The following is a 15,939-nucleotide window of genomic DNA, read 5'->3' on the forward strand; positions in this document are numbered from 1 at the left end:
AATGGATCTAGGGTTTGACTTTGGAATGATGAAAATATTTTGGAATGAGAAATGTACCAAATGCCATGGAATCGTTTACTTTAAAATGGTTAATTTATATTATGTGAATTTCACCTCAATCAATTATTTCTAAAAAATTGTGTTCTGAGTATACTCCCTAGGATCTTCTCTGTCACCTGTGCAGCTATGTGACTGGCTTTTCCCCTCTTTCCTGTCTGCACTTTCCCCTTGCTTCCCAAGACCAGGGCTTTTTTCCTTTAGAAATTGCATTGGAGGGAAGCGGACTTGGCCCAATGAATAGGGCATTCGCCTACCACATGGGAGGTCCCCGGTTCAAACCCTGGATCTCCCTGACTCGTGTGGAGCTGGCCCATGCGCAGTGCTGATGCGTGCAAGGGGTGCCCTGCCACACAGGGGTGTCCCCCACGTAGGAGAGCCCCACGCGCAAGGATTGCGCCTGGTAAGGAGAGCCGCCCAGCGCAAAAGAAAGTGCAGCCTGCCCAGCAATGGCGCTGCACACACGGAGAGCTGACACAGCAAGATGATGGAACAAAAAGAAACACAGATTCCTGGTGCTGCTGATGAGGATAGAAGCGGTCACAGAAGAACATGCAGTGAATGGACACAGCAGACAATGGGGAGGTTGAGGGGGAAGGGGAGAGAAATAAATAAAAAATAAATCCTTAAAAAAAAAAAAGAAATTGCATTGGAGAGGCCTTAGATTTAGGGATGCCAGGTATATTAGAGGAACACCAGAGATTTAATGAAAACTACTAATATGAAAATCAGGGACATAAATAATAAAAAGGGACTTAGTGTTCTACCTTGACTGGTGGTGGATACATGAACCAACACATATAATAATTGCATAGAACTAAATATGCCTGTGTGTGCATACAGATAAGCAAATGAGTACATGTAAAACTGGGAAATTTGGATAAATTGATGGATTGTATCAATGTCAGTTATCTGGTTGTGATAATAATGTACTGTAGTTTTGCGAGAAATTACCATTGAGGGAAAATAGAGAAAAGGCTACATGGGATCTCTCTGTATTATTTCCTACAACATTATATCCCTCTACAAGTGTCACCAAAAGTCTAATTTTTTAAAAAAGGGACTTAGTGGGAACAGTGACAGGTAAAGAGTAGAAGTCAACTTCAAAAAGTATCGTTAATATTCCCAGAGAGATAAGTAAAGGTAATATATCCCTGAAACAAGAAAAGGATATTGTTTTAAAAAGGGAGGTTGGGAGAATGTTCTAAATTCAAAAGATGGTAGCCCAAATGAAATATTCTGTAGAAGAGTTGGAAGGTAAAGTTAAGGAAATCTCCCAGAAAGTAACCAAAAAAGCAAAGAGAGGTTTGATAAAAAAAAACATATATAAGAAAATTAGAGAATAAAACCAGGAGGTCTTGCATCTGTTAGGAGTTTTAGACAACAGGGAAAACAGGAAATCTGTAAAGAACTATTGCCAAAAAAGTTTCCACTGATGAACAAATTTTCAGATCAAGAAGTCTCACCTGCTACCCAGCCTAATGAATGAAAAAAGATAAACACTAAGCCCCAAAATCATGACATTTCAGAATAGTGAGAATAAAGAGAATATCTTAAAGATCTATGTAAGTCACCTACAAAGATTTGCAATCAAGAATGGTATTAAGGTACTTAGCAGGATTATTAGAAGTAAAAGACAATGGAGTAATATCTTCAGGCATCGGAGAGAAAATTATTTTCAAACTAGATCAAAATTACCAAATGTGATGGTTAGGCTATTGTATCAACTCGGCCAGGTAATTATGCCCAGTTGTTTGGTCAAGCAAACACTGGGCTAACTATAATACAAGGGCATTTATGGACTTTAGTCACCATTGACTTTACTGCATTGGTAAGTCATAGATAGCTGGTTATAATTACATCAATCAGGGAGATTGCCATCAGCAATGACTGACACTTAACCCTTAAGCATCCCTTAAAAGGGGAAGTGATTTCAGCATTAAGAATTTCCCAGCTCATCTTTGGACAGCCAGCATCTCCCAGAACTCATCAAGAATCTTCATTGGACTTTGATCGGAGCTCCTGGTTTCAGCCTGCCTGGGGAACCTGGACTTGTGCATCCCCATGGCTGCGTGAGAGACTCTGATAAATCTCTTACTATTGACAGATATCCTTTGTTGATTCTGTTTTCCTGGAGAACCCCTGACTAATACACCAAGAACAAGATATAACAAAAAAATTTACTCCTTATGCACCTGCTGTACTTAATGTGTAAGCCAAGAAAGTGGAAGATAATGGATCTGGGGAAAGAGAGCTTCAATGCAAGAAGACAGTGGAGACAGCTGTATAACAAATTTGGAAAACAACCAGGCCAAGTTGAAGGCTCTGGGAGGTAGAGGTAGAAGAATGGAAATGATTTGCTTTTTGATGCTGTCGAGCATGTGAAAAATGGCATAAAAAACATTTGCAAATCAGAGCATTTGGAAAGAATTAATAACAGGTAGATATACAAATAAGCACAGAAAAAGGTTCTGTGATTAAATCTAGGGAATGTTCAAAATGTGATATGATCATAGTATTCTCCTGGGCTCAACCATTAGCATTATTTATGTAGTCATAATAATTGGAAACACTGAGAATGGATTTAACCTCAAATTGTGATATAGTGGGTGGATTTTTTTAAAGAGAAGTTAGGTCATGTAAGAGTGGTGTGAATGGAAGGGTTGAGGGGTTGAATAGTTAGAGAGCTAAAGCCTCATATATTGCTATATACTGTTGTAAGAGTTCAGTAGATGTCTACAATTAAAAATTTAAATCAAGGAGTAATAGTATAGCGTATTATTTGGGAACATGGACATAAATATAGCTAAAACATTTGAAAGATGTAGCTGGAATGGGTTATGGTACAGCTATAATTTTTAAACCCTATTTATATTATTTTAATACAAATGAAAATAGTAAGAAAATTTTCCCAGTAAGTACTATAGATACTATATAGAAATGAGGAACATCTTAGCTAGTTAATTGCTATCTCTGTATATTTCATCTTTCAGAGGAAAATAATTAGAACTGAAAAATTGGCCTAACTGAAAAGAATGATTACATGCAGATGTCTTGAAGTTCTCAGTTTGTATGAATTGAAAATAATGGTATTGGGAAAAATTTTTTTTCCAGTTTTCCTGGAACCAGAAACATTGGATCTTTTCTTCAATTTGTATCATTCACTTCCACCACTACTGTCTCAGTTAGTAAGTAAAAATCATTCATTACTTCATTGAAAAGTAATTGTGATCTTTAATTGAAGTAAGGAGTAGTATATATTTGCTAGAAAAAATTCTAGTTATATATGTGATTAGATTTTTCCATGTTTACTGATTTACTTTCACAAGAAGGTCTTAAATCTTCTGGGATGAATATTGCTTAAGCTTTTTGTCACATTATATTTATGATCAATTGTCTTTTCCATTTCAGGGTTTAGCCCCAGAACCAGTAACTATTGAGTTAGCCCCTGCCCAGAGCCAGGACATCTACCATCCTCTAAGTTTATCTTCCTTCTGACTTAAGACCGCTTCTTTTCTCCAGGGCCCAGTTTGGCAGTCTGTCATCCCTCCTGGACTTTCCCTTCCCTTTGCCTCTCTCAAACTCTTTCTTCAACCCTGCCTGGCTCATGTCTTAGGCTTGATAGGCATCCCCCATTAGGTATCTTTGCTTGAGAAACAAAAGAGATATACTCACTTGATTTTGTGCTCATCACTCTTGTTCATTTATTTTTTGAGTCAAATTCTCTTGCACTTCCCCAAAATTCTTGAAAATCTTTGGTTATACACAGCTTTGTGATTATGGACCCCATCTTTGTATGATCTAAGACAGAGAACAGGCAAGATTTTTTAAGAAAATGTTGCTAGTTTAATATGTAAGCTCATATAAGTAAAATTAAGAAATAATTGCCATTTTCTGAGAAAAAGATATTCGAGATTTAAAGTACACATCAGCAGTATTCTTGTTTTTATATATGTTATCTTCCAGGATGGACGAATAAGTTCATAAAAATACCCTTTTTAAAAGAATATGTCTGCTCTTGAATCTAGGATTTTGGAAGGGTGATTTTCAAACTGGGTTTTGCAGGGGCGCTTATGCTTCCAGGTGGTTCCAGAGAGTCCTGGCCTTAATCTTTTAATCATAACAGTCTTGCTTTTAGCTGTTTAAAAAGCAGAGTTTCTTTTACAATTATATTTTGGGGTAAAACAAAAAAGGTACTGGTGCCTAAAACAAAATGAAAACAACTATTTTGAGAGAAAGTAACATTTCTTGGGCATGCCCTATTTTGGTGCTTATCTCATTTAATCTTCAAATTGGCCCTGCAAGATAAGTATTATTACCCTGACTATATAGAGAGGAAATAGACCCAGACTGACTTTTCCCAGGGCAACAAAGTAAATATTGGATCTGAGATTCAAATCCAGGTCTTTTTGGCCCAACAGCCCTGGTGGCTTTTAATATTCTAGTGATTCTAAAACCTTCTGGCCATCAGAATTCCCTAGGGAGGTGTTTGGGTTATTTGTTGTTTGTGTGTGTGTGTGTGTCTTGTTTTTATTTATTATAATTTTTTTTCCCCAAATTCTACTCAATTTATTCATTGTATGGACTGTGACAAACCGGGGAGCATCTAAAAAAGGCCACCCTCTGATTTTTGTCCTTATTCTCATCTTTTCCAAGAGAGCCCGATATTTTTTTTTAATGTGTGAAATCTATTAATTTAAATATTGATAGCTAATTCTAATTTAAAAAATAGGTTGGCAGACAAATATGTGGACCTGAACAAAGCATGTATGGGCCACTTTCATATAGTTCACCTCTAAGTTGCCAATTTGGAGCCTCTCACCTAGTGCTCAGGCAGATGTAAATGAATACAGTAGTAAAATTAACACAAGAACTGAAATTGTCTGGTAAAATACTGAAGACTTTAGAGAGACAAGCAAGCCACAGATTCTCTTTAGGAATTTTTATTTTTTTAAATTTTTTATTTTTTAAAGATTTATTTATTTAACACCCCCCCCCCCCCCCCGCCCGTTGTCTGTTCTCTGTGTCTATTTGCTGCGTCTTGTTTCTTTGTCCACTTCTGTTGTCGTCAGCGGCACGGGAAGTGTGGGCGGTGCCATTCCTGGGCAGGCTGCACTTTCTTTCATGCTGGGTGGCTCTCCTTACAGGGCACACTCCTTGCACGTGGGGGCTCCCCTACGCGGGAGACACCCCTGCGTGGCACGGCACTCCTTGCGCGCATGAGCACTGCGCGTGGGCCAGTTCCACCCGGGTCAAGGAGGCCCGGGGTTGAACCGCGGACCTCCCATGTGGTAGCCGGACGCCCTAACCACTGGGCTAAGTCCGTTTCCCTCTTTAGGAATTTTTAGAGAGTATCTAATTCTCCCACTGGCATTTTCCATGGCCAATTAAGTTTGGGACATGCTGAATTAAGTAAAATTACAGGATTTTCCCCCTTTGTATAACACCAGAGTGCATACTCTGCAGTGTTTCTCAAACATATTCCACTACAAAACCATACTTTCTTTTTGGTAGAACACCTGATTCAGTGGTTCCAAACAAAACTGGATATACACATGTATAGGCCCTGCTCTAGCAGACTTGGTAAATGAGAAAATAGAGGGGAATATGCACAAATGGGAATTTAGTGGTGGGCTAGAAGGGTAATGGTGGTGGTCGATAATGTGAATTTTCATTATTTTTATATTCTATAATGCTTTTTATCATTAAAAAATAAAATGTTTTTTTAATGGAAAGACAAGTTATCTTATGTGGCCATAGTTGCTTTAAAAATTGAAATAAATTTTGTTGTTGTTTTTAGGCACTTTCATGTTTAGTTCAGTTTGCTTCTACAAGAAGGTCCTTATTTAGCAGTCCTGAACGTGCCAAATACCTTGGTAATTTAATTAAGGGAGTAAAAAGGATACTTGAAAACCCTCAGGTATTTATAAAGTATTTTAATTAATACTTAGCATATAGAAATGTAGTTTTCTGTCCAAAGGTGAAAAACTCATCGTGACTTAATTTTGCTTCTAGAGGAAAATATAAAATAGCATATTCTTCTTCCTTATGTCTTACTTGTGCAAGAAATGGGCAGTTTTTTAAAATGGATGTTTTCTTGACAGACATTTGTGTTCCTCCTCTTTTTATTTTTCTCATTCTTTTGTTGACTCTGAATAGAGGTGGTATATCGTATCCTGCTTTTGTGCCTTTTATCATTATACTGAATTTTTTTGGTGATTAATTCAGAGTTATATCCATCTTCTAAACTAGAAAACTTAATATGTATCTGAATGTTAATAGTGGAATGAGTGTTTTTAAATTATAAAAGAATGTCTTTTTGCCCTCTTGTGGACAGGTAAGAGTTTGTAGATTTTAAAATATATTCTACATTAACAGTGGAGTTTCTATGGCAGCATTTCAGAGAATTGCAAATCCATTATTAATAAGTGGTTTAGGGTGTCTAGATCTGAAAGTACAGATTTTAAAAGGTTAAAATGTTGGTTTAAGGAGGTTTAAGTCTCTTGGTTAACAACTTGGGGGGATATGGAATATTTTTGTACAGAAGCGAAATGGCTTGCTCTAAAGAATTTATTTTTGCAGGTTATTCTCAGGAGGATTTTATGTTTTCCTATGTTTGTTTTCCCTTTTCAGTGTTAGCATAGCTCTGAAATATACCTGTTTTGCTGATAAATAGGATTTTACCAATATATTTAAACATTTTTATTTGTTTAACTCATTGTCATCAATATATGAAAGATAGAATGTTAACTGTCATGTAATTCTTTTCATTGATTTTCCAGCATCCTCATGTTAGTATTTCATGGCTGTAAAAGTTAGTTTTAATACTGTGTGAATTGTTTTAGAATTACAGACATGTATGGAAAGACCATGAGTCCAAAATATCTTTGTGTAATTTGTCCTTAATAATTAGACAGTTTTTTGTATGTTTTCATGAAGCACAGAAGAATCTGATTTTTTAGAAACTTTTTTTCCCGGTATTAAATAGATATTTTTTGAATGACATTTTGTGCCAGTATATACTGCAAAATGCTGAAACTAGATAGGTGTTGTAACATATTAATATATGCCCTGTCTTCAAGGAGGCCACAGACAGGTAAGGGCACCTTTCTTGGTCTTTCCATTTAGACTGTAGTCTCCCAAATATCACCTCTGTATCTTGTAGGCACTTTTGTTAAACTTTCCACATTGCAACAATGTGTTTAAATGACTTTCCATTTAGAGACAGGAAGCTACTTGAGGCATAATGCCTGTAGGTGTACTTAAGTATTTGTTGAATTAAAAGAAATTTCTATTATTTGTGTATGCGCATACCATTTAACTTAAGTCTAATTTTTACTATTCTTTTCCAAGATTTCAAGAATGCATTCCTATTTTTCATCTTGAATAGTTTCCAAGTCCTCTGTTTACTTCTATTTAAGCCATAATACACATGCGCACACATACACACTTTTTGGTGTACAATAGTAAGTACCCAAACATTAAATATTAATCATCATGGTGCAAAATTCCTCTAAAGCCGTACTTTGGGTTGCCTGTAATTAACCACTGATGACAACATTAAATTTAACAAAAATTACTTGTTTGCTTTCTTTCATTGTCATCTGCCTGATGCAAAGTACCTAAGTACACAAGAAGACTGAGAGACTTAAAATACTGTTGGAATTGTATTGATGGTGTAATAGGTCAGTAGCTTAGGTCTGTTTTCAAGTATTTTTTAAAGCCTTTCTTTTTGTCTTGGAATTTAGGGTTTATCTGACCCAGGTAATTATCATGAATTTTGTCGATTTTTGGCTCGTTTAAAAACAAATTATCAGCTGGGAGAATTAGTTATGGTGAAGGAGTATCCTGAAGTTATCAGATTGATAGCTAATTTTACCATTACTAGCCTTCAGGTAAGTAAAATCTGTAATTGATGTTAAAGTAGCAATTTTGAAACCATTTCTGAATAGGGTTTGGTGTATTATTTTAAGGACTATTAATTTGAGTATTTTGCTAGAAATTTTCACTTTTAGGTAAAAAGTTCATTGCAATGTTTATAATAATTGTAATTTAGAAGGCACTTAACTAATAATTGAAGAATGACTAAGAAACTAGTAAATCCATATGAAAAAAAGAATGTTTTTACAGATTGTATTAACTTGGGAAATTTCTTTTCATAAGTCTGGAGAAGAGGTTTTTTAAAATCATATTTTCCACATGATGTGAACTCGGAAAAAATATGTGTAGAAAGAAAATTAGAAGGAAATATACTAACTTTTTTAGGAGTGATCATTTCTGGGTGACGGAATTCTGAGAGATTGTTCATTTCTCCTTTATACTTTTTTTGCACTTACAAAACTTGCTATTTTGAAGTGTTCAGACTTATGTAATCAGAAGCAAAGTTAATTTAAAAATGTACGTTTAGTAATTTTGCCCCTGTAATTCTTATTCTAGGAAGATGATGCCATTTTAAATAACTTTGCTTTATTTCTTTGTAGCATTGGGAATTTGCTCCCAACAGTGTTCATTATTTATTAACTCTGTGGCAAAGGATGGTAGCATCAGTTCCTTTTGTGAAATCAACTGAACCCCATCTATTAGACACTTATGCACCAGAAATCACGAAGGCCTTTATAACTTCTCGGTTGGAATCTGTTGCCATTGTTGTGAGGTACTGGAAAACTAAATATTTATATTTTCCTTTCATCTTTTGCATCTTAGAATTTTTTAAAAATTGAGGCAAAATTTGTCTACTATAAAGTCTACCCTTTTCAGTGTACAGTTCTATGAGTTTTGACACGGGTATTTACAGTGGTAGAACTACCATAAAAATTAAGATAGTTCCATCACCCCAAAAAGTTTTTTTAGGTCACTTTGTAATTAGCCTTCTCCTCACCTTCCGCCCCTGACAACTGTTTATCTGTTTTAATTTCCCATGGTTTTTGTCTTTTCCAGAATGTTGTTTAAATGAAATCATATGAGATGTAGTATTTTAGTATGACTTTTTTCCCATAGCATAATGCATTTGAGATTCTTCCATGTTGCATCAGTAGCCCTCTCCTTTTCATTGATGAGTGATATTCCATTTTATCACAATTTGTTTATACAGTCACCTGTTGGTGGACATTTGAGTTGTTATCATTTTTTGGCAGTTATAAATCTGTACATTTCTGTATGGATTTTTATATGAACATAAGTTTTCATTTCTTTTGAGTATATACTTAGGAGTGGGATTCTTGGGTTGCATGGAAAGTGTGTATTTTATAAGAAATTGCTAAACTGTTTTCTGAAGTGGCTATACCACTTTGCATTTCTGCCAGCAATGTGTGAAAGATCCAATTGCTCTGCTCTGTATTCTTCTCCACACTTGATACTGAGTACTGTGTTTTTTATTTTGTTTTTGTCATTCTAATAGGTATATAGTGGTACCTATTTGTGGTTTTAATTTGGGTTTTCCTAAGGACTAATAATGTTGGGCATCTTTTTATGTGCTTATTTACTAGTATATATTCTTTGGCAGAGGGCCTAATATACCTGTTTGCTCACTTTTTTTGTTGTTGTCCACTTTTTATTGGGTTGTTTGCTTATTATTGAATTTTGAGAGGTCTGTATATTCTGGTCACAAGTCTTTTATGTATTTTTGTTCTGCAGATACTTTCAGTCCATACCTTGCTTTTCTAAAAAATAATTTTTAAACTTTTTAATTTTAAATAATTTCAAACACACAGGGCAGTTGCAAAAACAATATTAACTTCATACAGAAACTCAACATAACCTCAGCCCACCAGATGCCAAGATCCACCAATTTTAACATCTTGCCGCCATTGCCATATTATTACTTCTATCATATGTACGTGTATATATATATATATAATATCTATCTATGTATCTGTCATCTATTACCTTTTTTTTTTTGATCATTTGAGAGCAGGTTTTACACTAGCAAAATCCTTGAACACATAATACCATGTAGATTTCCTGCCAAAAAGGATATTTACTTATGTAATCACAATAAGTGAAATTATCAAGGTCAAGAAATTTAACACTGATATAAAGCATACATGCTGTGTTCCAATTTTTATGTCTCAGTGATATCCTTTTGAACCTTTTCTCCTCCATTTTTAGGTCCCATCCAGTGTCATGTATTGCATTTAATTGTCATTATCTCTTTAGTTCTCTTTCTTTCCTTTATTTTTGAAGTGTGGAACCATATATACAATATAAATCTTCACATTCTCACCCCTTCAAGCATCCATTCAGTAGGGTTATAATCATATTCACAATGTTGCAGTACCCTCACCACTGTCCATTACTAGAACTTTCCCTTCATTTAAAACAGAAACCCTACACTTATTTTGCATTAACTCCCCATTATCCCTTCCCCATCCCTGGTAACCTGTACTCTACTTTCTTTTCTATGAGTTTGCATATTCTCTGGTATTTTGTATGTGTTTGTGTTACCATGGAGCTTAAATTTAACATTCTAAATCTATAACAATCTCATTTGCTTTGATACCAACTTTTAACTCCCAATAGCATACATAAGCTATGTTCCTGTACATCTCTTTCCCCCAAGTTTATGAAGTTCTTGTTAGAGATTACATATTTATACATTAAAAGTCAAAACCATTAGATTTATCATTATATTTGTCTTTTATATCCTGTAGGAAATAAAATATGGAGTTACAAATAAAAAATAAAATTTTACTACTATTTATATTTGCTTCTGTCATTTTCTTTACTGGAGATCTTTATTTCTTCATTTGGCTTCAGTCAGTTGTCTAGTTTCCTTTCAATCTAGACAATTCCCTTTATTGTTTCATATAGGGCTAGTCTATTGATAACAAAATCCCCCAGCTTTTTAAAAATGTATTTTTATTGAGCTATATCATTCATACATGAACATGCATAAACAATAAGTGTATAGTAAAGGTTGTGCTTAACAAAATAAACATGCTTATATTATAAAGGGGTCCCATACATCACCCCTCCACCAATAACATGCCTTGTTGTGAAACATTTTTTACAAACTATGCAAGAGCATAGTCAAAATATTACTAACTATAGTCCCTATCTTAAATTTGGTGTATTTTCCCCCCAACCCACCATATTTTTTAACAATTATATTTTTATTGCAGAGGTTGTGAACTTACAAAACAATCATGCACATGTGTAAAAATCCCATACAACATCCCTTCACCAACACACCACACCGTGGTGGGTTATTTGTTACAGTTTATGAGATAATGTCATCATACTATTACCACCAACCATTGTCCACAGCACACATTTGGCACATTTTTCCACACACCCCCCCCCATTATCAACTCAGTACATCTTTGCCATTGATGCAAGAATCTTATAGTATTGCCGTTAACCACAGTCCCTAGGTCACACCGAGTGTATTTTTCCCATAGTTCTCTGCATTCCCACCATTCTGCCATAGTGATGTACATCCACACTAGCTCATCCACCTCTTGGTTCACTGTGTTATTCAGTCCCTAGATTATTCTCTAGCTTTCTTTCAATTGACATTTATTTCCCCAGACTACCTTTTTCAGCCACAATCCCATTTATAAACCAGCTGCTACTCACTCTAATGTGTTACCATCAACTATCAATTTACACACTTTTACAGTCAAGTTAGTTAAAACTTCCACATACATTAAGCATCAGTAGTTCTTTTCAACCCTCCTCTTATCTCCTAATAAGCTATACTCTAGGTTTTAACTCTATGCCTGTGTTCTTCATATTTAGTTCATATATGTCCTTTTGTATCTGGCTTACTCTGCTTAGCATAATATTGTCAGGATTCATTCACATTATCATACGTGTCCCAATTTCATTTCTTTTACTGCAGCATAGTGTTCCATCATATATATATACTACATTTTGTTTATCCATCCATTGCCTGATAGACACTTGTTTCCATCTTTTGGCAATTGTGAATAATGTTGCCATGAACAATGGTGTGCATATGTCTGTTCATGTCATAGTTTTTAGTTCTTCTGGATATATTCCAAGTAAAGGAGTTGCTGGATCATATGGCAGTTGTGTATTTAGCTTTCTGAGGAACTGACAAACTGTCGTCCTCAGAGATTGTACCATTTTACAATCTTACCAATAGTGAAGGAGTGTTTCTGTTTCTCAACATACTCTCCAGCACTTACTATTGTCTGTTTTTATAATAATGGGCATTCTATGGGGTGTTAGATGATAATTCGTTGTTTTGATTTGCGTTTCCCTAATAGCTAGTGATACGGAACATTTTTTCATATGCTTTTTGGCCATTTGTATTTACTCTTTGGAGAAATGTCTATTTAAATCTTTTGCCCATTTTTAAATTGGATTGCTTCTTCTTTTATTGTTGAGTTGTGCTGTCTCTTTATATAGAATGGAAGTCAAACTCTTATCGGTTATGTGGTTTCCAAATACTTTTTCCCAGTGAGTGGGTTGCCATTTCACCTTCTTGAAGAAGTCCTTTGAATCACAGAAGTGTTTGAGTTTGAGGTCCCAGCCATGTTTTCTTTCATTGCTTGTGCTTTCTGTGTAAGGTTTAAGAATCTACCACCTACCACTAGGTCTTGAAGATGGTTCCCTATATTTTCTTCTAGGAGCTTTATGGTTCTTGCTTTTATATTTAGATCTTTGATTCATTTTGACTTGTATAAGGTGTGAGATAGGGGTCTTCTTTCTTTCTTTTGGCTATGGATATCTAGTTCTCCAGCACCATTTGTTGAATAGACTGTTCTTACTCAGGTGGGTGGGTTTGACAGGCTTGTCAAAAATCACTTGGCCATAGATGTGAGGGTCTGTTTCTGAACTATCATTTCAGTTCCATTGATGTATATGTCTATTTTATGCCAAAACCATGCTTTTTTAAAAAATCACTGTTGCTAGTTAATATGATTAAAAGTCTGGAAGTGAGAGCCCTCCAACTTCACTTTTCCTTTTTAAGATATTTCTTGCTATTCGGAGCCGCTTACCCTTCCAGATTAATTTGATAATTGTGTTTTCCATTTGTTTAAAAAATGCTGTTGGAATTTTTATTGGGATTGCATTGAATCTATAAATCAATTTGGAAAGAATTGACATCTTAATGATATTTAGTCTTCCAGTCCATGTGCATGGAATGTTCTTCCCATTATTTAGGTCTTTTTAAAATTTCTTTTAGCAATGCATTGTAGTTTTCTGGATACAAGTGCTTTACATCATTGGTTAAGTTTATTCCTAAATTTTTGATTCTTTTAGTTGCTGTTGGAAATGGAATTTTTTCCTGACTTCCTCCTCAGGTTGCACATTACAATTGTGTAGAAATACCACTGATATTTGCATATTAATCTTGTATCCATTCACTCTACTGAAATCATTTATTAGCTGTAGAAGCTTTGTGTAGATTTTTGGGGACTTTCTAGATATAGGATCATTATCATCTGCAAATAGTGAAAGTTTTATTTCTTTTCGATTTGGATGCCTTTCCTTTTTTTTTTTAAATTAATTTATTGAAGTATATCACTCATACATAAACAATAACTGTATAGTAATAGTTGTGAACTTACAAAACAAACATATATAACATATACAGGACTCTCATAACTCACCCTACCACCAATAACTTGCATTGTTGTTAAACCTTTTTAACTAATGATTAAAGAGCAATGTTAAAATACCACTACTAACCAAAGTATTTTCCCCCAACCAACCCAATTATTATCTTTATATCATTTATATATGGACATACATAAACAATTAAGTGTATAGTAAAAGTTGTGAACTTACAAAGCAAACATAGCAGAACATCATGCAGGAATCCTACACATCAACCCTCTACCAACACCTTGCATTGTTGTGAGACGTTTTTTAGAAATTATGAAAGAATATTGTCAAAATCTCACTACTAATCATAGTCCTCATCATACATTTGGTGTGTTTTTCCCCAACCCACCCTATTATTATTTTTTAAATATATTTTTTTTATGGCAGAAGTTATAAACTTGTAAAACTATCATGCACACGTGCAGAATTCCCAAACAACGCCCCTGCATCAACACATCACACTGTGGTGGAACATTTGCTACAGATAAGATAATAGCATCTGATTTTTACTATGTCCGTAGTGTACATTTGGCTCACATTTTCCATACTGCCTCATTACCAACACAGTACATCTTTTGCATAGATGCAAGAATATTGTATTATTACTATTAACCACAATCCATAGGTCACTCCAGCTGTATTTTTCCCATTCTTCTCTGCATTCCGAACACCCTGCAGTAGTGATATACATTTGCTGTAGCTCACAAAGGACACTCTTGCATCTGTACCATCAACCACAATTCTCATCCATCTCTTGGTTTACTGTGCTATTGAGTTCCTAGATTATTCTCTAGCATTCTGTCAATTGGCATTTACATACCTAGATTATCATTTTCAGTCACATCCCCATTTATCAACTAGCTGTTACTCACTGTGTATTACCATCCACTCTATCCATTTCCACACTTTACAGTAAAGCTAATTAAAACTTCTACATACATTAAACATCAGTAGTCCACTGAGTCCTCCTTTTATCTCCTTTAAGAATCCACCACTACCACCAGGTCTTGAAGATATTTTCCCAAAATTTCTTCTAGAAGTTTTATCGTTCTTGCTTTTATTTTTAGGTTTTTGATCCATTGTAAGTTAACTTTTGGATAAGGTGTGAGATAGGGGTCCTCTTTCCTTCTTTCAACTATGGATATCCAATTCTTCCAGCACCATTTGTTGAATGGATTGTTCTGCCTGAGCTGTTGTGAGTTTGACAGGCTGGTCAAAAATGACATGACCATAGCTGTGAGGGTCTGTTTCTGAACCATCACTTTGGTTCCATTGTCTGTTGTGTCTGTCTTTAGGCCAGTATCATGCTGTTATTACCACTATAGCTAGGTAATAAGATTTAAAGTCTGGAGATGAAGGTTTGCTTTTCCTTTTCATGCTTTTTCTGGCTATACAGGACCCCTTACCCTTCCAAATAAATTTGATGATCGTGTTTTCAATTTTTTCTTTAATGCTCGTGGAATTTTTATCTGGATTGCATTGAATCTATATATCAATTTGAGTAGAATTGACATCTTAATGGTATTTAGTCTTCCAATCCATGAGCATGGAATGTTCTACCAGTTATTTAGGCCTTTTTTGATTTCTTTTAACATTGAGTTGCAGTTTTCTGAATACAAGTGCTTTACATCATTGGTTGAGTTTTATCTGTCATTTTTCTTTCACCACTTTTGACAATTTTAGTTACTTTTATTGATATAATCTTCATTTCTAGACTCTCTTCCAGGCCTCTCTCTTCTGTCTTTTCTTTTCAGGCTCTTGCACACCCTTTAGTATTTCCTGAAAATCTGGTCTCTTGCTTAGAAATTCTCTCAGTTTCTGTTTATCTGTGAATATTCTAATTTCACCCTCATTTTTGACAGTCTTGCTGGATATAAGATTCTTGGCTGGAAGTTTTTCTTTTGTCATATCTTAAATATATCAGACTGCTGTCTTCTTACCTCCATGGTTTCTGGTGAGAAATCAGCACTTAATCTTATTAGATATACCTTTTTTGTTATGCGTTGCTTTTCTCTTGCTGTTCTCAGAATTCTCTCTTTGTCTTTGGCATTTGACTTTCTGATTAGTATGTGTCTTGGAGTTGGTCTATTCAGATTTTTTCTGGTGGGAGTACTTTGTGCTTCTTGGACATGAATATCTATGTCCTTAAATACGGCTGGGAAATTTTCTACCGTTATTTCTTCAAATATTCCTTCTGCCCCTCTTCCCTTCTCTTTTCCTTCTGGGACACCCATGACATGTATGTTTACATGCCTTTTGCTGTCATTTACTTCCCTGAGATCTTGTTCAAATTTTTCCCATTCA

At 35.0% G+C, this 15,939-nt stretch overlaps 1 protein-coding gene across 3 annotated transcripts in view; it reads left to right on the forward strand.

Annotated features, from left to right (window-relative positions):
* Positions 1–15,939, forward strand: part of RANBP17 (RAN binding protein 17) — a 390,979-nt gene that overhangs the window by 30,325 nt on the left and 344,715 nt on the right. For all 3 annotated transcript variants that reach the window (XM_071211021.1, XM_058282154.2, XM_058282162.2), the window contains 4 exons: positions 3,172–3,245; positions 5,858–5,977; positions 7,806–7,952; positions 8,538–8,710. In XM_071211021.1, coding sequence (XP_071067122.1) covers positions 3,172–3,245; positions 5,858–5,977; positions 7,806–7,952; positions 8,538–8,710 — 514 coding nt within the window. The remainder of the gene's footprint in view (positions 1–3,171; positions 3,246–5,857; positions 5,978–7,805; positions 7,953–8,537; positions 8,711–15,939) is intronic.

The sequence above is a fragment of the Dasypus novemcinctus genome, chromosome 2 (assembly GCF_030445035.2).
Source record: "Dasypus novemcinctus isolate mDasNov1 chromosome 2, mDasNov1.1.hap2, whole genome shotgun sequence".
NCBI classification, from domain to species: domain Eukaryota; kingdom Metazoa; phylum Chordata; class Mammalia; order Cingulata; family Dasypodidae; genus Dasypus; species Dasypus novemcinctus.